The sequence below is a fragment of the Rutilus rutilus genome (assembly GCF_951802725.1).
Source record: "Rutilus rutilus genome assembly, chromosome: 9".
Taxonomy (NCBI): Eukaryota; Metazoa; Chordata; class Actinopteri; order Cypriniformes; family Leuciscidae; genus Rutilus; species Rutilus rutilus.
The window spans coordinates 20,320,668-20,333,303 of record NC_140223.1 but is presented as its reverse complement, the minus strand read 5'-3'; the positions used below and the strand labels follow the sequence as shown (position 1 = coordinate 20,333,303).

The window sequence follows — 12,636 nt, the reverse complement described above, 5'->3', positions numbered from 1 at the left end:
TAACAAATCAACATTTTGCTCTCAAAGTTGTAATAGTCAGATGTGACTTGCAAACTTATGTGACAAACTTGCAGATATTTAATACCTGAAATGTTCTTGACATTAATAAATGTGGTTAAATCTGTGTTTGTTGGAAATGCTTAACAGGTACTGTGTGAAGACATTCACTGGCCACAGAGAGTGGGTGCGCATGGTGCGGCCCAACCAGGACGGGACCCTGATCGCCAGTAGTTCTAATGATCAAACGGTGCGCGTTTGGGTGGTGGCTACAAAAGAATGCAAGGCGGAGCTTCGTGAGCATGAGCATGTGGTGGAGTGCATTTCTTGGGCCCCTGAAAGCGCTCATCCCACCATCCTGGAGGCGACCGGCTCAGAGGTGAGAGCGCAAAGTGAAAATTTAGGGGGTAAATACTGTAGCATTGGTGACGTCAAATATTTGTGCCATTTTAGTATGTTCCATAATTGTAGATGCTTTCTGAAACCACTTCTTTTAACAGATTTAAAGGGAACGCTGTATTTATGATGGTGTTTTTAAGTGTTTTTCTTGTCGATAAAGTCTTATCATATGTATGAGAATTATAATTATAGGATTGTTTTAGCTATAGTAATTAGTGTCAATTATCTGTTTTTTATCAAAGCATTTTTATTTCAGTAAACTTTCACTTCACCACGTTTCCAAAGCATACTATCATACATTTAACCCCACTACATAAAATAAAAACATATTGTGCCTTGTTATTTTAAGCTGAAAGAAATTGTCTGATTTGTGAATGATCTGATTCTTTCAATTAACCTGTTAAATCGGTTAGCAAATCGCACTCATCGATTAATTCGTTTTTGAGTCAACTGCTGATTCATTGATCCAGTTAGTCTGACTCAAAATGAGCCAATAACCAAGAGATTACACATTTACTCTTGTCCTGTGAATTTGTGTGAAATAATTTCAATTGGATATGCGATGAGGGTAAAAGATTCGCTACGTTGACCAACATAAAGCTTTTTGTTTTAAGTGACAATGGCCCCTTTTTTTTGCCTGCAAAGTTTTGCTTATGTGATAGTATGTTAGTGCTGGATTTTAGTATTGATTATTGTAAAATGATAATCATAATTTGGTCTGTTCTTTTTTACTTTGTGTACTTAAACCACCACTGGTAATTAGTAACTGGTAATATGTAATATGCACAACATGGGTACAGTAAAATACCAGGTAAATACATTTACAGAAGTATACTACAGATGCTACAAGAAACCAGCTCTCAGATGTTATTACAGGTCAACAGGAAAAAACATTTCCACTTCTTTTAACCTTTTATTTAAAAAAATAAATAAATAATTGGTTTGAATCAATGGTTCTTTGTTTCTGTAAATAATACAGATTTTTTTCAATTTTATATTGATCTCTTTGTTGTGCACTGTAAACACATTTTGATGGGCCTTTTGATTTTCAACTGACGATCTAAATTTGTCATGTACAATGGTTTGAAATAGACCATGAAATTACATGGGTGGGATTAGCACTTGATGGCCTAAGGTGAAGAACGTACCATTTGGATTTTTTGCCAGTCTTATGATCAACCGTGTCCAATTTAATCTTTATCTGCTGAAGCATTAGCCCTCACAGCAAGTTGAATACAGCCTTTAACCCTTACAGTAATTACTATTGTGTAAAGGAAACTTTCGCCTCAATAGTAAAAAAGCAACATTATTTGGTCTTGTTGAAACTATTCAGGTTGGAATTAAAACTCTCTTGATATCCATAAAACTGCAGCAGATGTTAATAACAAAGCCTTGTATGTCATTAAGCCCAATTTATACTTCTGCGTCGAACTCACGCTGTAGCTACATCGTAGGCTGTGTGTAGCACGCATACCCTGAAGTGCACCTCTCCAAAAATTTTTACAACATAGTCAATGTAGTCAATTCTACGCAGACGCAAGTGCTGTGATTGGTCTGCTAGAACCCCTCCCTCGGGTTTCACATGCTCCCTCTGCATGTGTAATTGCGTGCGGGCAATGACGCAGAAGTATAAATGAAAACCAACACGTTGCCTACAGCGTAGAGCCGACGCAGAAGTATAAATCAGCCTTTACAGCAGCTCTGTGTAAATGTATAAATGTGCCTGAACACACTTGTCTGAGCATGCCAGCCTCTCATCAAGAGCAATTTTGTTTTTGTGTGTCTGTTCACACTTCACCTCGAGCAGAGTTGGCCTTGTCAGGGAAATAATAGATAAGGCCTTGAATGTAATGAGCGCCCATCCTTTGCAGAACTATCTAAATGCATTATCGCCCCAAACACCTCTGCTCTTGTTATATCCCTCTTTTCATTGACTGCACGAGATGTGTAATGGGTTTCTGTACTCTATTTTGAGGTGTGGAATTCAAAGGACAGTAATTCGTCAGAGTGGTGTTATACTGTTATTTGATGTCCGTTATAGGCACCTCCACTTACGTCTCTGTCTCTCCTAATGTTGCTGTTGTCGGCATCAGCCTTTTAAAGACCTGACTAAACGCTATTGCATCTTTCTTCAAAGAACAATAAATATTAATCTATACACATATGCTCTGTGTGAGATGTTATACATCAGTAGCTATGTTTCCATCCAAAATTTTGAATTTAACTTGTGTGCAAAATTGGAATATCGCATAAAACATTAAATAAAGCACCTTTTCCATCCAGCGAGTCGAAGAGAACAAAATCGTAACTTCTTGATAAACTGCCATCAAATATCACTTAAAAAAATTGAAGTTGCTGCTGTAGGAGAAGTCACTGTGGGCCCTTTTTTTTTTAAATATAATAAATTAAGCGGAGTCATGTTATCTTGCTTTCGGTGGCGGATGCCTGCTGTTTGGAATGCAGTCGTGTAAAGTTTGTTTTTTGGCCTGATTTTGTTCGAAATGACATCACACCAGTTCATTCTTCGATTTCGCTTGATTTATAACGGGGCCTTAAGACAGTCCTGGGAGGTAATTTTACTGAAACACTTTGATGAAAGACTTTGGCTAAGGCATTTACGAATGACCAAAACAACACTTTAGATTCTGTGCAACAAGATAAGTCCGCTGGTTAGTACAGTTATGCCGTTCCATCGCGCCCCAGTTCACATGATCTGTTGAGGCCAAGTCACATGAATTTATTCACATCAAGGAATTTATTCAGTAAATGTGTTTCCTTTATAGTTTATGCACGTCTTCTTACCAGATACAAAATTATCCAACTCAATTGAGCACATACATTTTTAGAATTGATGCGCATCTTGACAAAAAAAATAAAAATAATGCTATTTCCCAAAATTTGCATAAAAATGGGTTGATGGAATGTGTCGGGGAAGTTGCTTTTATTTGCCAGGCTATAAGCTTTTGTTTATTTATTTTCCTGGCACAATTAATGTTTTCGATGAGATGACGGCATCAAACTTGAAAACTGATATATTGACACCAAATATATTTAGAAAACAAACCTTTTAATAGATTTGAAGGGGGAAATCTTTTTATTATTATAATTTTTTTTTTATTATTTACATGTATTGTCCGAACAAACCGATTCACTGCAATATTGTGATTCATGATATGCCACTACTTTTCAGTGACAACAGAAAGCTTACTGGTTTTTAGTATTTTAATAACAGCTGGACTGCCTTCACACTAGTTGTTAAATTAATATTTCGAGTTGGCTACTCCACAGCATTGGTTCAAATGCTCTTTTTGCTGTTTTGTTTTGCCAGACCAAGAAGAGCGGGAAACCTGGTCCTTTCCTGTTGTCTGGTTCCAGAGACAAGACGATTAAGATGTGGGATGTGAGCATTGGCATGTGCCTTATGACACTGGTGAGTCGGTCTAGTAAAATTAGTGTGAGTCTCTGCACTGCAGAATGTGACCGTTTGAGAAGCTTTATGCTTTTTGAATCTGAATCCTTTTTGTTTGGTGTCATCTCTTTAGGTTGGCCATGATAACTGGGTCCGTGGGATTCTTGTGCACCCTGGAGGAAAGTTCATTGTGAGCTGTGCTGATGACAAGACTTTGAGGATCTGGGACTACAAAAACAAGCGCTGCATGAAGACCTTGAGTGCCCATGAACATTTTGTTACCTCTCTGGGTAAGTGGCCGTATTTACAGTAATCTTCTCTCACTGGTTTTTGATGTTGTTTTGTTTGATGTTTGATGTTCAGTTGAACTGAAATGCATATCAGTTGTTTTGATGACCAAGGAAGGGTAAAGATAGGTAAAGGGTAAAGAAAAAGGGAGCACATCCTAACTTCCCCCAAAGAGTGATTTTTTTTAAGTTTGAAACTCGACAAAAGGTAGTCCTGTCAGCCGTTGGCAGCTTATTTAGAGAGGACACTGAACCCTCCAGTCTTTTAACTGCTCGAGTCCAGATCTTTTCAGTGGATCAAGGCACTTAAGCTCTCTAGAGATACTTGATGTTATTCAGCCAGTTCCCCTGTAGGCTCCTGTGAAGCTTCAAACTTCCTTTTAAAAGCACTTCAGTACACAACACTCATCTTCTAGACTATTGATTTGAAACAATGGTTTTGGTGTGAATAGAGAATGTCTGTTTGAGGCTTCAGGTCTCTTGACACTGTTTGAGCTTGTGAATCCTGCTATTTGAAGTGTTTTATATATGTTTTAAAGCTGAAGTTTAATCTGTGCCATGAGCATCACCAAAAGGAATTGGTAAAATACAGATTGGTTTCAAACAAGATTCTCCCCTCCTCTCTTCCATTTGTCAAATGATCAGACAGCCTCAACCTAAACTCTTTTTTTGAGAAAATCTTTGGCATTTTAATCATCAGCCATTATGTTGTTTTGTTTGTCTTATAAACGTCAGAAATGGGATTTTTTTTATTGCAGATGCACAGGATCTCTTATTCTCCATCTTCATTAGTTTACGGTCTTTTTAACAGTCCTGTTTAATAAATTATTAGACTGAACTGCTAAATAAGGACACGGTATATGAAGTATTACAGTGTTTGGCTTTCTGTTATGAGTAATAGTAATTATTAGTTCAAGTCTGTATGTTCCTAAAGTATAGTGTCTCTAATCTCTCCACAGATTTCCACAAGTCGGCTCCGTACGTCGTCACTGGGAGTGTAGATCAAACAGTAAAAGTGTGGGAGTGTCGCTGATCATTGCCGCAGGACCCTTCACAACACCTCCATGCTCCCTTCCACCCCCCCGGACCCATTCCACTTCCCCCTCAGCTTCCTCCTGCTCTTCTGGATGCACTCGAACACCACGGTTATCACCCACCAAACTCTGGTTCAATAGCGTGTCCTTTTATGTAAATTATTCTGGATGTAGATCGAGCTATTAAATAAAAAAAAAGTATTCTTGCATGGTGAATCCAAAACTGTATACTGTAAATTTACATAATGTTGTCTAGAAGTACCATAGGTTTAACACAGGCCGATCTTTCACTCAGCCTGACCTACCGAAGGCAGAAGCTGACTGGGTTAAATGTAGGGCACTAAACTGATAATTTAATGACAGTGTCTGATTTCTTTTTGTCTTTTTATTTTATTAGGTTGTTTTTTTTCCGTTTTTTTTTTTTCGTCCACTGTCTTAGTCTGTTTGTGCCTAGCTTGGAGACCTTTCAAGGGGCAAAGGCTACAGAACGAACCTATAATGCTGAGGAGGAGAGTTGATCTGGGGCTTGTTATCAGAGTTATTCTGTAGCTTTGTTGCATCACTTCTGGAGTGTACTTACCATTCTCTTCTTGTGGATTTAGATAACATTTAATGGTTGCATCTAAGAACGTTTCATGTGTTTTGTCTGGAAACCTTTGGGAATAAATCTTTGTACACTTGTCATGACACGTCCTACTGAGAAGTACAATCCCAGAGACATGACTTTACACTGTAAGAGAGAATTGTGCTTAATTATAGGAGTGAATTTGTACGGAACTCCTGCGTCCAAAAAGTCATGCTGAATAGTGGGCAGCAAGAGTTTTTCTTTTTGGCCCAAATCAGAGATAGCTTTAGTAAAGATTTTGATTTTGACCTCTATGATTTGTCTGTCACTCAGGAGCACTTCAAACTTGTAAGCACCGTAAACGTTGCCTCTACGAAGCACTTGATTTGGCCCTCAACGTTTAAGATTGCGTTCAGATGAAGACGTCCTGATTCTTCCTTTGTTGTTTAATGATCTCGTTGCCCCATATGGCAGATGCGCAGAGACTTGAGAATTCATAACCTTTGGTTCAGACATAGGATTCAAAGCATGACAAGAGCTCAAAGTTTCCACTCATCAGGGGATGTGCAAAAATCTGTCCTAAAAGAATGAGTGCAAAGATTTCCAAGGGGAAAAAAAAAATGATGAAATAAATAAAAAACTGTGGAAAGCTCAATCTCATAATAAACAAGCAAGTTGTGGAGCTGCGAACTGATGATCTGCCTGTTCTCTCTGTGGAGAGTCCTGATGGTGACTCCTATTGTAAAGGGATCTTCATACTGTGGACCATAGCTGAATATCCCTAAAATAACCACAGGTGCTCAAGCCATTACTCAAATGTGACGAGTGGCACTTTCTCTGCTTTATCTATTAATAAATGTACAAAAAAAAATACACAATGGGAAATTATTTGATAAAGTCCCAAACATGGAGATAAACCATTCCATATCTTTTAAGGAAAATATATGCCTTTTGACTTTGTGCGAAGACAAAAGATATTCAATTAACTTGCACATCCCTGCTATTGTTAGATTTTCGGTCCCATCGGATTGAAGGTTTACGCAATGTAAGGCTTCAAAATGCATTTTAATTCGCCTTTTCATTCCAATGCAATTATATAATAAAGAATTCACTGCTTAACCATGCTATTATCAAGCGATTTCCTGTTGTGTGTGTACTGGGTGTACCTACTGCTGCTGAAAATCTGATAGTGACTAGTCTGAGATCTGTACCTGTCCACGTAGCACTGCTGCATGTAACCGTACTGAGAATTGAGCTGTCTGGTGGGGAACCATTGGCCACATTTGATGTCCGACCATCCTCAAATGGTCAAAGTGACGTCTAATATATATATATAATGTGCTATGATTGGTTCATGAAGCTAGACACCCTACCAGATAGGTCAGCTGGTGTGCTAACAGTGGGCCGCTCAGTTTGTGGTTGTAGAGGCCGATCTGTGTGTGCTTGAATGAAGGAAGATGACGACTTTATTTCGCTATGGGATTGTGGCAGACTGAGCAACCCAAGGGAGAAGTGCCCATCGCGAGCAAACACCGTTGATGCCTCCTGTAGTTTCTAGTGGAGACGATTGACATTGGTTCTTCAGTCACTTCACTGTGTTACACAGCACCAAAAAGAGATTCATATGCGCTGGGGCTGTAAACCTAAACCAAAAAAAGTGGGTAATTTTGGACAAAAAAATATTTCTGAATCTAATCATTTGTAATTTAAGCATGTATTAACATTGTCCAGAGTTTATTATCCCCATGAGAAGTGCTACTCCCTTATGATTGGCTTTCCTTAAGACCTTAAGATTGGACATGCCTCTTTTAAAAGGTCTTGATGATGATGATGATGACGACGACGACAATGATGATGTCCTGTTTTTATGTGTCCGGAGAGAACGTTTGCTATTCGCAGGTCCCAAGCAATCCCACTTCTGCACACGCTGGATGGGTTCATGTACAGACAGACTCATGAAGGTCCTGTCTGTAGGTCCATCCTCCAGCCACAGGTCTATCATCAGCTATTACTTTGTGAATAGATTGGAGGCTTCAGTCTTCACAGCTTGGATGGGACTCTTTGCTTTTTATGGTATCACTGTTCACACAGCCAATTGTTAACAATATATCTGGATGTTATTGTTTGCAACATAATTAAAGAAAAAAAATATGAATGTTGTGTCTGTTGGTAGTGATGCTGTATGAATAATCAAAACAGGGATGTGACACTCAGTTTCCAGTGGTTACAGTTACAGGTCATTACATTTTCTGCATATTCCACTTCAAATTTTTTTTTAGAGGTTACAGAATATAGTGCGAACTGTACAAAATGATTACAACATGTTCTTACACACTTAGGTTTAATTTTAAATAAAATAATTAAATAACAAATGCCTAAACAGGTCAGAAAAAAATAATGCAAACTTTGATCATTAAATATGTCAAATACAATTATCTTTTTTTGAAATATGTAACGTTATAACTAAGCAGTAATACAATTTTTTTATATAAAAATGGATTTAAAAAAATGCAAATACTATATCAATTTATGTAAAAAAAAAGAAAATTGGCTGACATTAGCAATTTATGCATGAAGAATATAAAGGTTTACCTGCCTTACTATAGTTAGTATTTTAGAAAATGTTACTTTTGTTATTATTTATAAATGCGCAAATATAAGAAAAGTAACCACCAGTACAAAATAAGAAAACAGCCAGGGGGAAATAATAAAATAATAATAACAATCATAATATGTTAAAAAAAAATTATAATAGCAAATGAACTTAATAGCAAATGAACAAATTTTATATTATTAAAATAACCCGATCCCATGACGCCATATGTGTGCGCCGACGCAGAATTGTGACTGAAGCGGAACCCGGGAAGAAACACTTGAACGTTGGTACAACGTGATTTGCCAATGACAGCCGAGTGTGCTGAACACTGAGAAACTCCTGAAGTTTTCACTCATCGGTATTCATCTAATCTTCCGATATTTTTAAACGGTATCTAACGATATTTTAAACGAGTGTCGCCTGTGCTATTCGTTAGAGTTGCATGTTTGCAGTGTCTTGTCTGGTGAATCTATTAGCTGTTTGGCTATTCTCTTAGCATAAATCAAGAGAATTAACGTTACCCCTGAGCACGTTTGTGATTCGTGATAATTTATTACATTACATACTGACAAGAGTAATATGATTCCTCTATAAATAGACATATGCAATAACAGCACATATGTGTCGCACTTTAAATCATGCACATGGAAAACAAAACTTAAAGCAACAGTTCACCCATAAATTAAATTTCTGTCATTTAATAGGCAGAATAGTTGGGGCTGACAGTCTCAGTCACCATTGACTTTCAAAGCATCTTATTTTTTCTCCATACAATGAAAGTGAATGAAAAACTGGAATGGAATGAACTATCTCTTTAATTCTATTTGACTCACGACTCTTAAGATTCGTGGATCTTTTTGACTGCTGTTTGTAGTGACGTGCAATCTGTATTGCAGGAAGAATGGCCCTGAATAAATCCATGCATCCTCGAAACCGTTATAAGGATAAACCTCCAGACTTTGTCCATCTGGCCTCTAAATATCCTGAATTCCAGAAGCACGTGCAGACCACACTGACCGGCAGAGTGACGTAAGTCATTTTGTTTTTGTATCTTTTAGGTGTCATATGATTTGCTAGAGGAATTATGACGTAAATTTGTTGTACTGTTCTCTAGTATTGTGAGAGAACGATCTTCAAATTACACAAGCCGGAGGAGGATCATAAACTCCTGCTCTTGTTGCAAATATATCTATTTTTTTTATTATTTAGGTTTGACTGTCAGCTACAAATGATAGTAATTTAGAGATGTTAGACAATCACTCTTATACGTGTCAGGGAATTTCAAAGTTCTTTTAGTAGTATATATATGTGTGTGTGTGTGTGTGTGTATATATACATATAGAGCTTTGTAAAGAGACCACTGCAATATTAGCAGTTTCTCTGGATTTACTATATGTATGTGTTTGAGTAAAATGAACATTTTTGTTTTGTTCTATAAACTACTGACAACATTTCTTCGAAATTTTAAATAAAAAAATATTGTCATTTTTTAGACAACTGGTCTAAATAACAAAAATGATGCCATGACGTTTTCAGACCTCAAACGATGCAAAGAAAACAAGTTTATATTCATTTTTAAACAATTCATTACTAATATTTTAACTAAGGGAGAGTTCAGAAATCAATATTTGGTGGAATAACCCTAATTTCCAATCACAGCTTTCATGTGTCATGTGTTAGGTGAGTTTATGCCACCCTTGGACCAAAAAATTCAAGCAGCGCAGCTTTGTTTGTTGCTTGTGATCTTCCATCTTCCTCTTGATCACATTCTAGAGGTTTTCAATGGGGTTCAGGTCTTGAGATTGGGCTGGCCATGACAGGTTCTTGATCTGGTGGTCCTCCATCCACACCTTGATTGGCCTGGCTGTGTGGCATGGAGAATTGTTCCTGTGGTTGGGGAACATTGTCAGAGCAGAAAGAAGCCAGTATTCTGGGCCATATGTTGTTTTTATTACTATATATGTTTCCTTTAGGTTCTGTATTTCATGGTCATGTATTATCTTTTCATTGTTACACAGACGACACTCAGGTGTACCTTTGTGGAAACAGGATAATAGTTCAATTGAGTCACTATTGAATTGCCTCCATGAAGTTACTTTTTTTTTTTTTTTTTTTTTTTTTTTTTTTTATGAAAGCAAAACTGAAATAATCTGGGTTGCGGCTCCTGATACTTAAAATTTGTCTGATTCACACCTTTCTGTAAAGTGGTGGTAAAGAATCTTGGTGAATACTGTATAAGGTGTTTGGTTTCATTTCATTTCTTTGTTATTTAATTGATGACTAGTCTATTCTTGGGCTATGGTTTAGGCGTCTATTAGATTTTCACTGACAGCTCAAATTTTGCTTTGCTTTAGTCTAGACGTCTGGGCTGTTAGACATTTTGCTTTGGACGGCTATTAAACGTCTTTTAAATGCAAAATTGCTTGCTGGGAAAGGAAACCTTTTTTGTCTTCTAGTAATTTTGAAGAGTTTATTCATGCTTTCATCTCTGTAAGACTGGATTGTTGTAATTCACTGTATGAGCCAATCACTGTTAAATGGTCTTCAACTGCTGCCAGACTCTTGACAGGTACTCGTAAGAAAAAGCATGTAACGCCTATTTTAGCCTCACTACATTGGTTGCCGATTCAATGTAGAATTGATTTTAAACTATTGATTCTTGTATACAAAGCACTACACAACTTGAGGCCTTCATATTTAGCAGATCTTTGTGTACATAAACCACCTAAGACTCTCAGGTCAAGTCAGACGACTTCAGATGTTCCTAGGACCATATTAAAATTAAATTGAGTGGTATCTAAGAATTTGCAGTGGCTTCTCCGAAGCATTGGAATATCTTACTGCTACACCTAAGACTAGCATCTTCTCTAGGCTCTTTTAAACGTGATCTGAAATTACATTTACTTGCATTCGTTTCTGGCTCAACAGGTTAACGAAGAAAGAGGCTCTCGTTGATCTTGTGTATCTGATTCTGTTTTTCACTGATTGTGTGTCAGTGTTATGGTGTTGTTAGTTGAGTTATGTTATGATGCTATTTTTTTATTTGATCATGATGAATATGATTGTACAGCACAATCATGTTTGATTGAAACAGAAAGAATTATACTTTAACTCAAGACAACAGGCACTCTATGCCTATTAAATTCGTTAATATAAATTAGAGATCACCTTTAATACCCACAAACTAGTGTGTTGATATCTGCTAGGATGCATGCAGTCTCTTGCAGACTTCTGGTTTGGCTGTGTAAAAGGAGATGAGTTATTTGTAAATCAATAATCACTTTGGCGCAGTACTTTAGGCCTGTCCCATTGAAGCGGCTGCTATGATTGGACAAGCTTCCTGCTGTGACTGTCGATACACAGCAGCGCATCCAGGCCTCCAGGGGAGGGGTGGAGCTCGTGCTGTTGTCAGAAAATGAACTTGACAAGCAGCACTCTTCTCTGGGAGAAATTGCCTGAGTTTTTTTTTTCCTCTCCATCTTCTTTTATTTTTTTAGCCTCACTTGCGAGATTAGTTTTTGGTCTAATGGGAATCATCTTGTGCAAACGCCCTAAAGTCATGTCTGAGGCTGAACATCTTGCATTTTTTTGCCAAGTCTCCATATTTGCAGTCATTCCCACATGGTTGTGCACCGTTACTCTTGACCTTGCCAAGAGGTGTGTACTTCTCTCACTACTGAGCGAAACGTCCCGAGGGTTTTAGAGGTAGTGCATGCAAATCGCCCGCTGTGCCTACAGGGTTTCAGTCCTAAAGAAACAGGCGATGTTTGGTTCCGTGAAGTCTTGACTGGAGCAAAGATCTCAGCCTCTGGGAGTTTAGCGCTTCAGGTACCAGAAAGCAGTATCTCAAATCTCTTGGGTGTCTCCACAGTCTTAGCCAAGCCTTAGGGTTTGTATCACACACACACTAAAGTTTTTACAGGCTCAGCCTCCATCGTTATTTCAGCTATTGTTTTGGACCCGTTTTGGCAGCTGAAAGAAAGACCGCTCTGATTATGCATGTATGAGAGGAAGCAGGAATCTTGGATGCAGCCTTTCGACACTGGGCTGTTTCCTGTCCATATCTGTGGGAAAGCACTGCAGATGTGCACTGCAGAGCTGTAGAGTGGCAGGTGGAAATTGGTAGAAAAGCATCTTGGTGCGGAAGAACGCCTCAAGTGTTTGAGATTTTGAGGGTATGGAGCTTGTAATTGGGACACAGAAATGTGAAATACCTCAGGCGGTGTATGCAGGAGTGACAGTGACTCTGTTTCAGAGTGTCGTCTTTGATCATTGACTACTAAACATCATAGAACTGAGAAAGAACATTGAGATTTGATTAGTGGTTGACCAATAGGTTTTTTTAATGA

At 37.9% G+C, this 12,636-nt stretch overlaps 2 protein-coding genes across 3 annotated transcripts in view; both read left to right on the top strand.

Annotated features, from left to right (window-relative positions):
- The window catches only part of pafah1b1a (platelet-activating factor acetylhydrolase 1b, regulatory subunit 1a), a 39,712-nt gene extending 32,902 nt beyond the window's left edge, over positions 1 to 6,810 (top strand). Inside the window, exons 8-11 of the mRNA XM_084419395.1 lie at positions 148 to 376; positions 3,725 to 3,826; positions 3,939 to 4,095; positions 5,052 to 6,810. Coding sequence (XP_084275521.1) covers positions 148 to 376; positions 3,725 to 3,826; positions 3,939 to 4,095; positions 5,052 to 5,125 — 562 coding nt within the window. The 3' untranslated portion in view covers positions 5,126 to 6,810. The remainder of the gene's footprint in view (positions 1 to 147; positions 377 to 3,724; positions 3,827 to 3,938; positions 4,096 to 5,051) is intronic.
- Positions 6,811 to 8,540: 1,730 nt separating this feature from the next.
- mettl16 (methyltransferase 16, N6-methyladenosine) overlaps positions 8,541 to 12,636 on the top strand; it is a 40,960-nt gene continuing 36,864 nt past the window's right edge. The window contains exons 1-2 of one of the 2 annotated variants that reach the window (XM_084418413.1): positions 8,541 to 8,645; positions 9,184 to 9,316. In XM_084418413.1, coding sequence (XP_084274539.1) covers positions 9,189 to 9,316 — 128 coding nt within the window. In that variant the 5' untranslated portion in view covers positions 8,541 to 8,645; positions 9,184 to 9,188. Of the gene's footprint in view, positions 8,678 to 9,183; positions 9,317 to 12,636 lie in introns of both variants that reach the window. The other variant, XM_084418414.1, reaches the window with a different exon arrangement.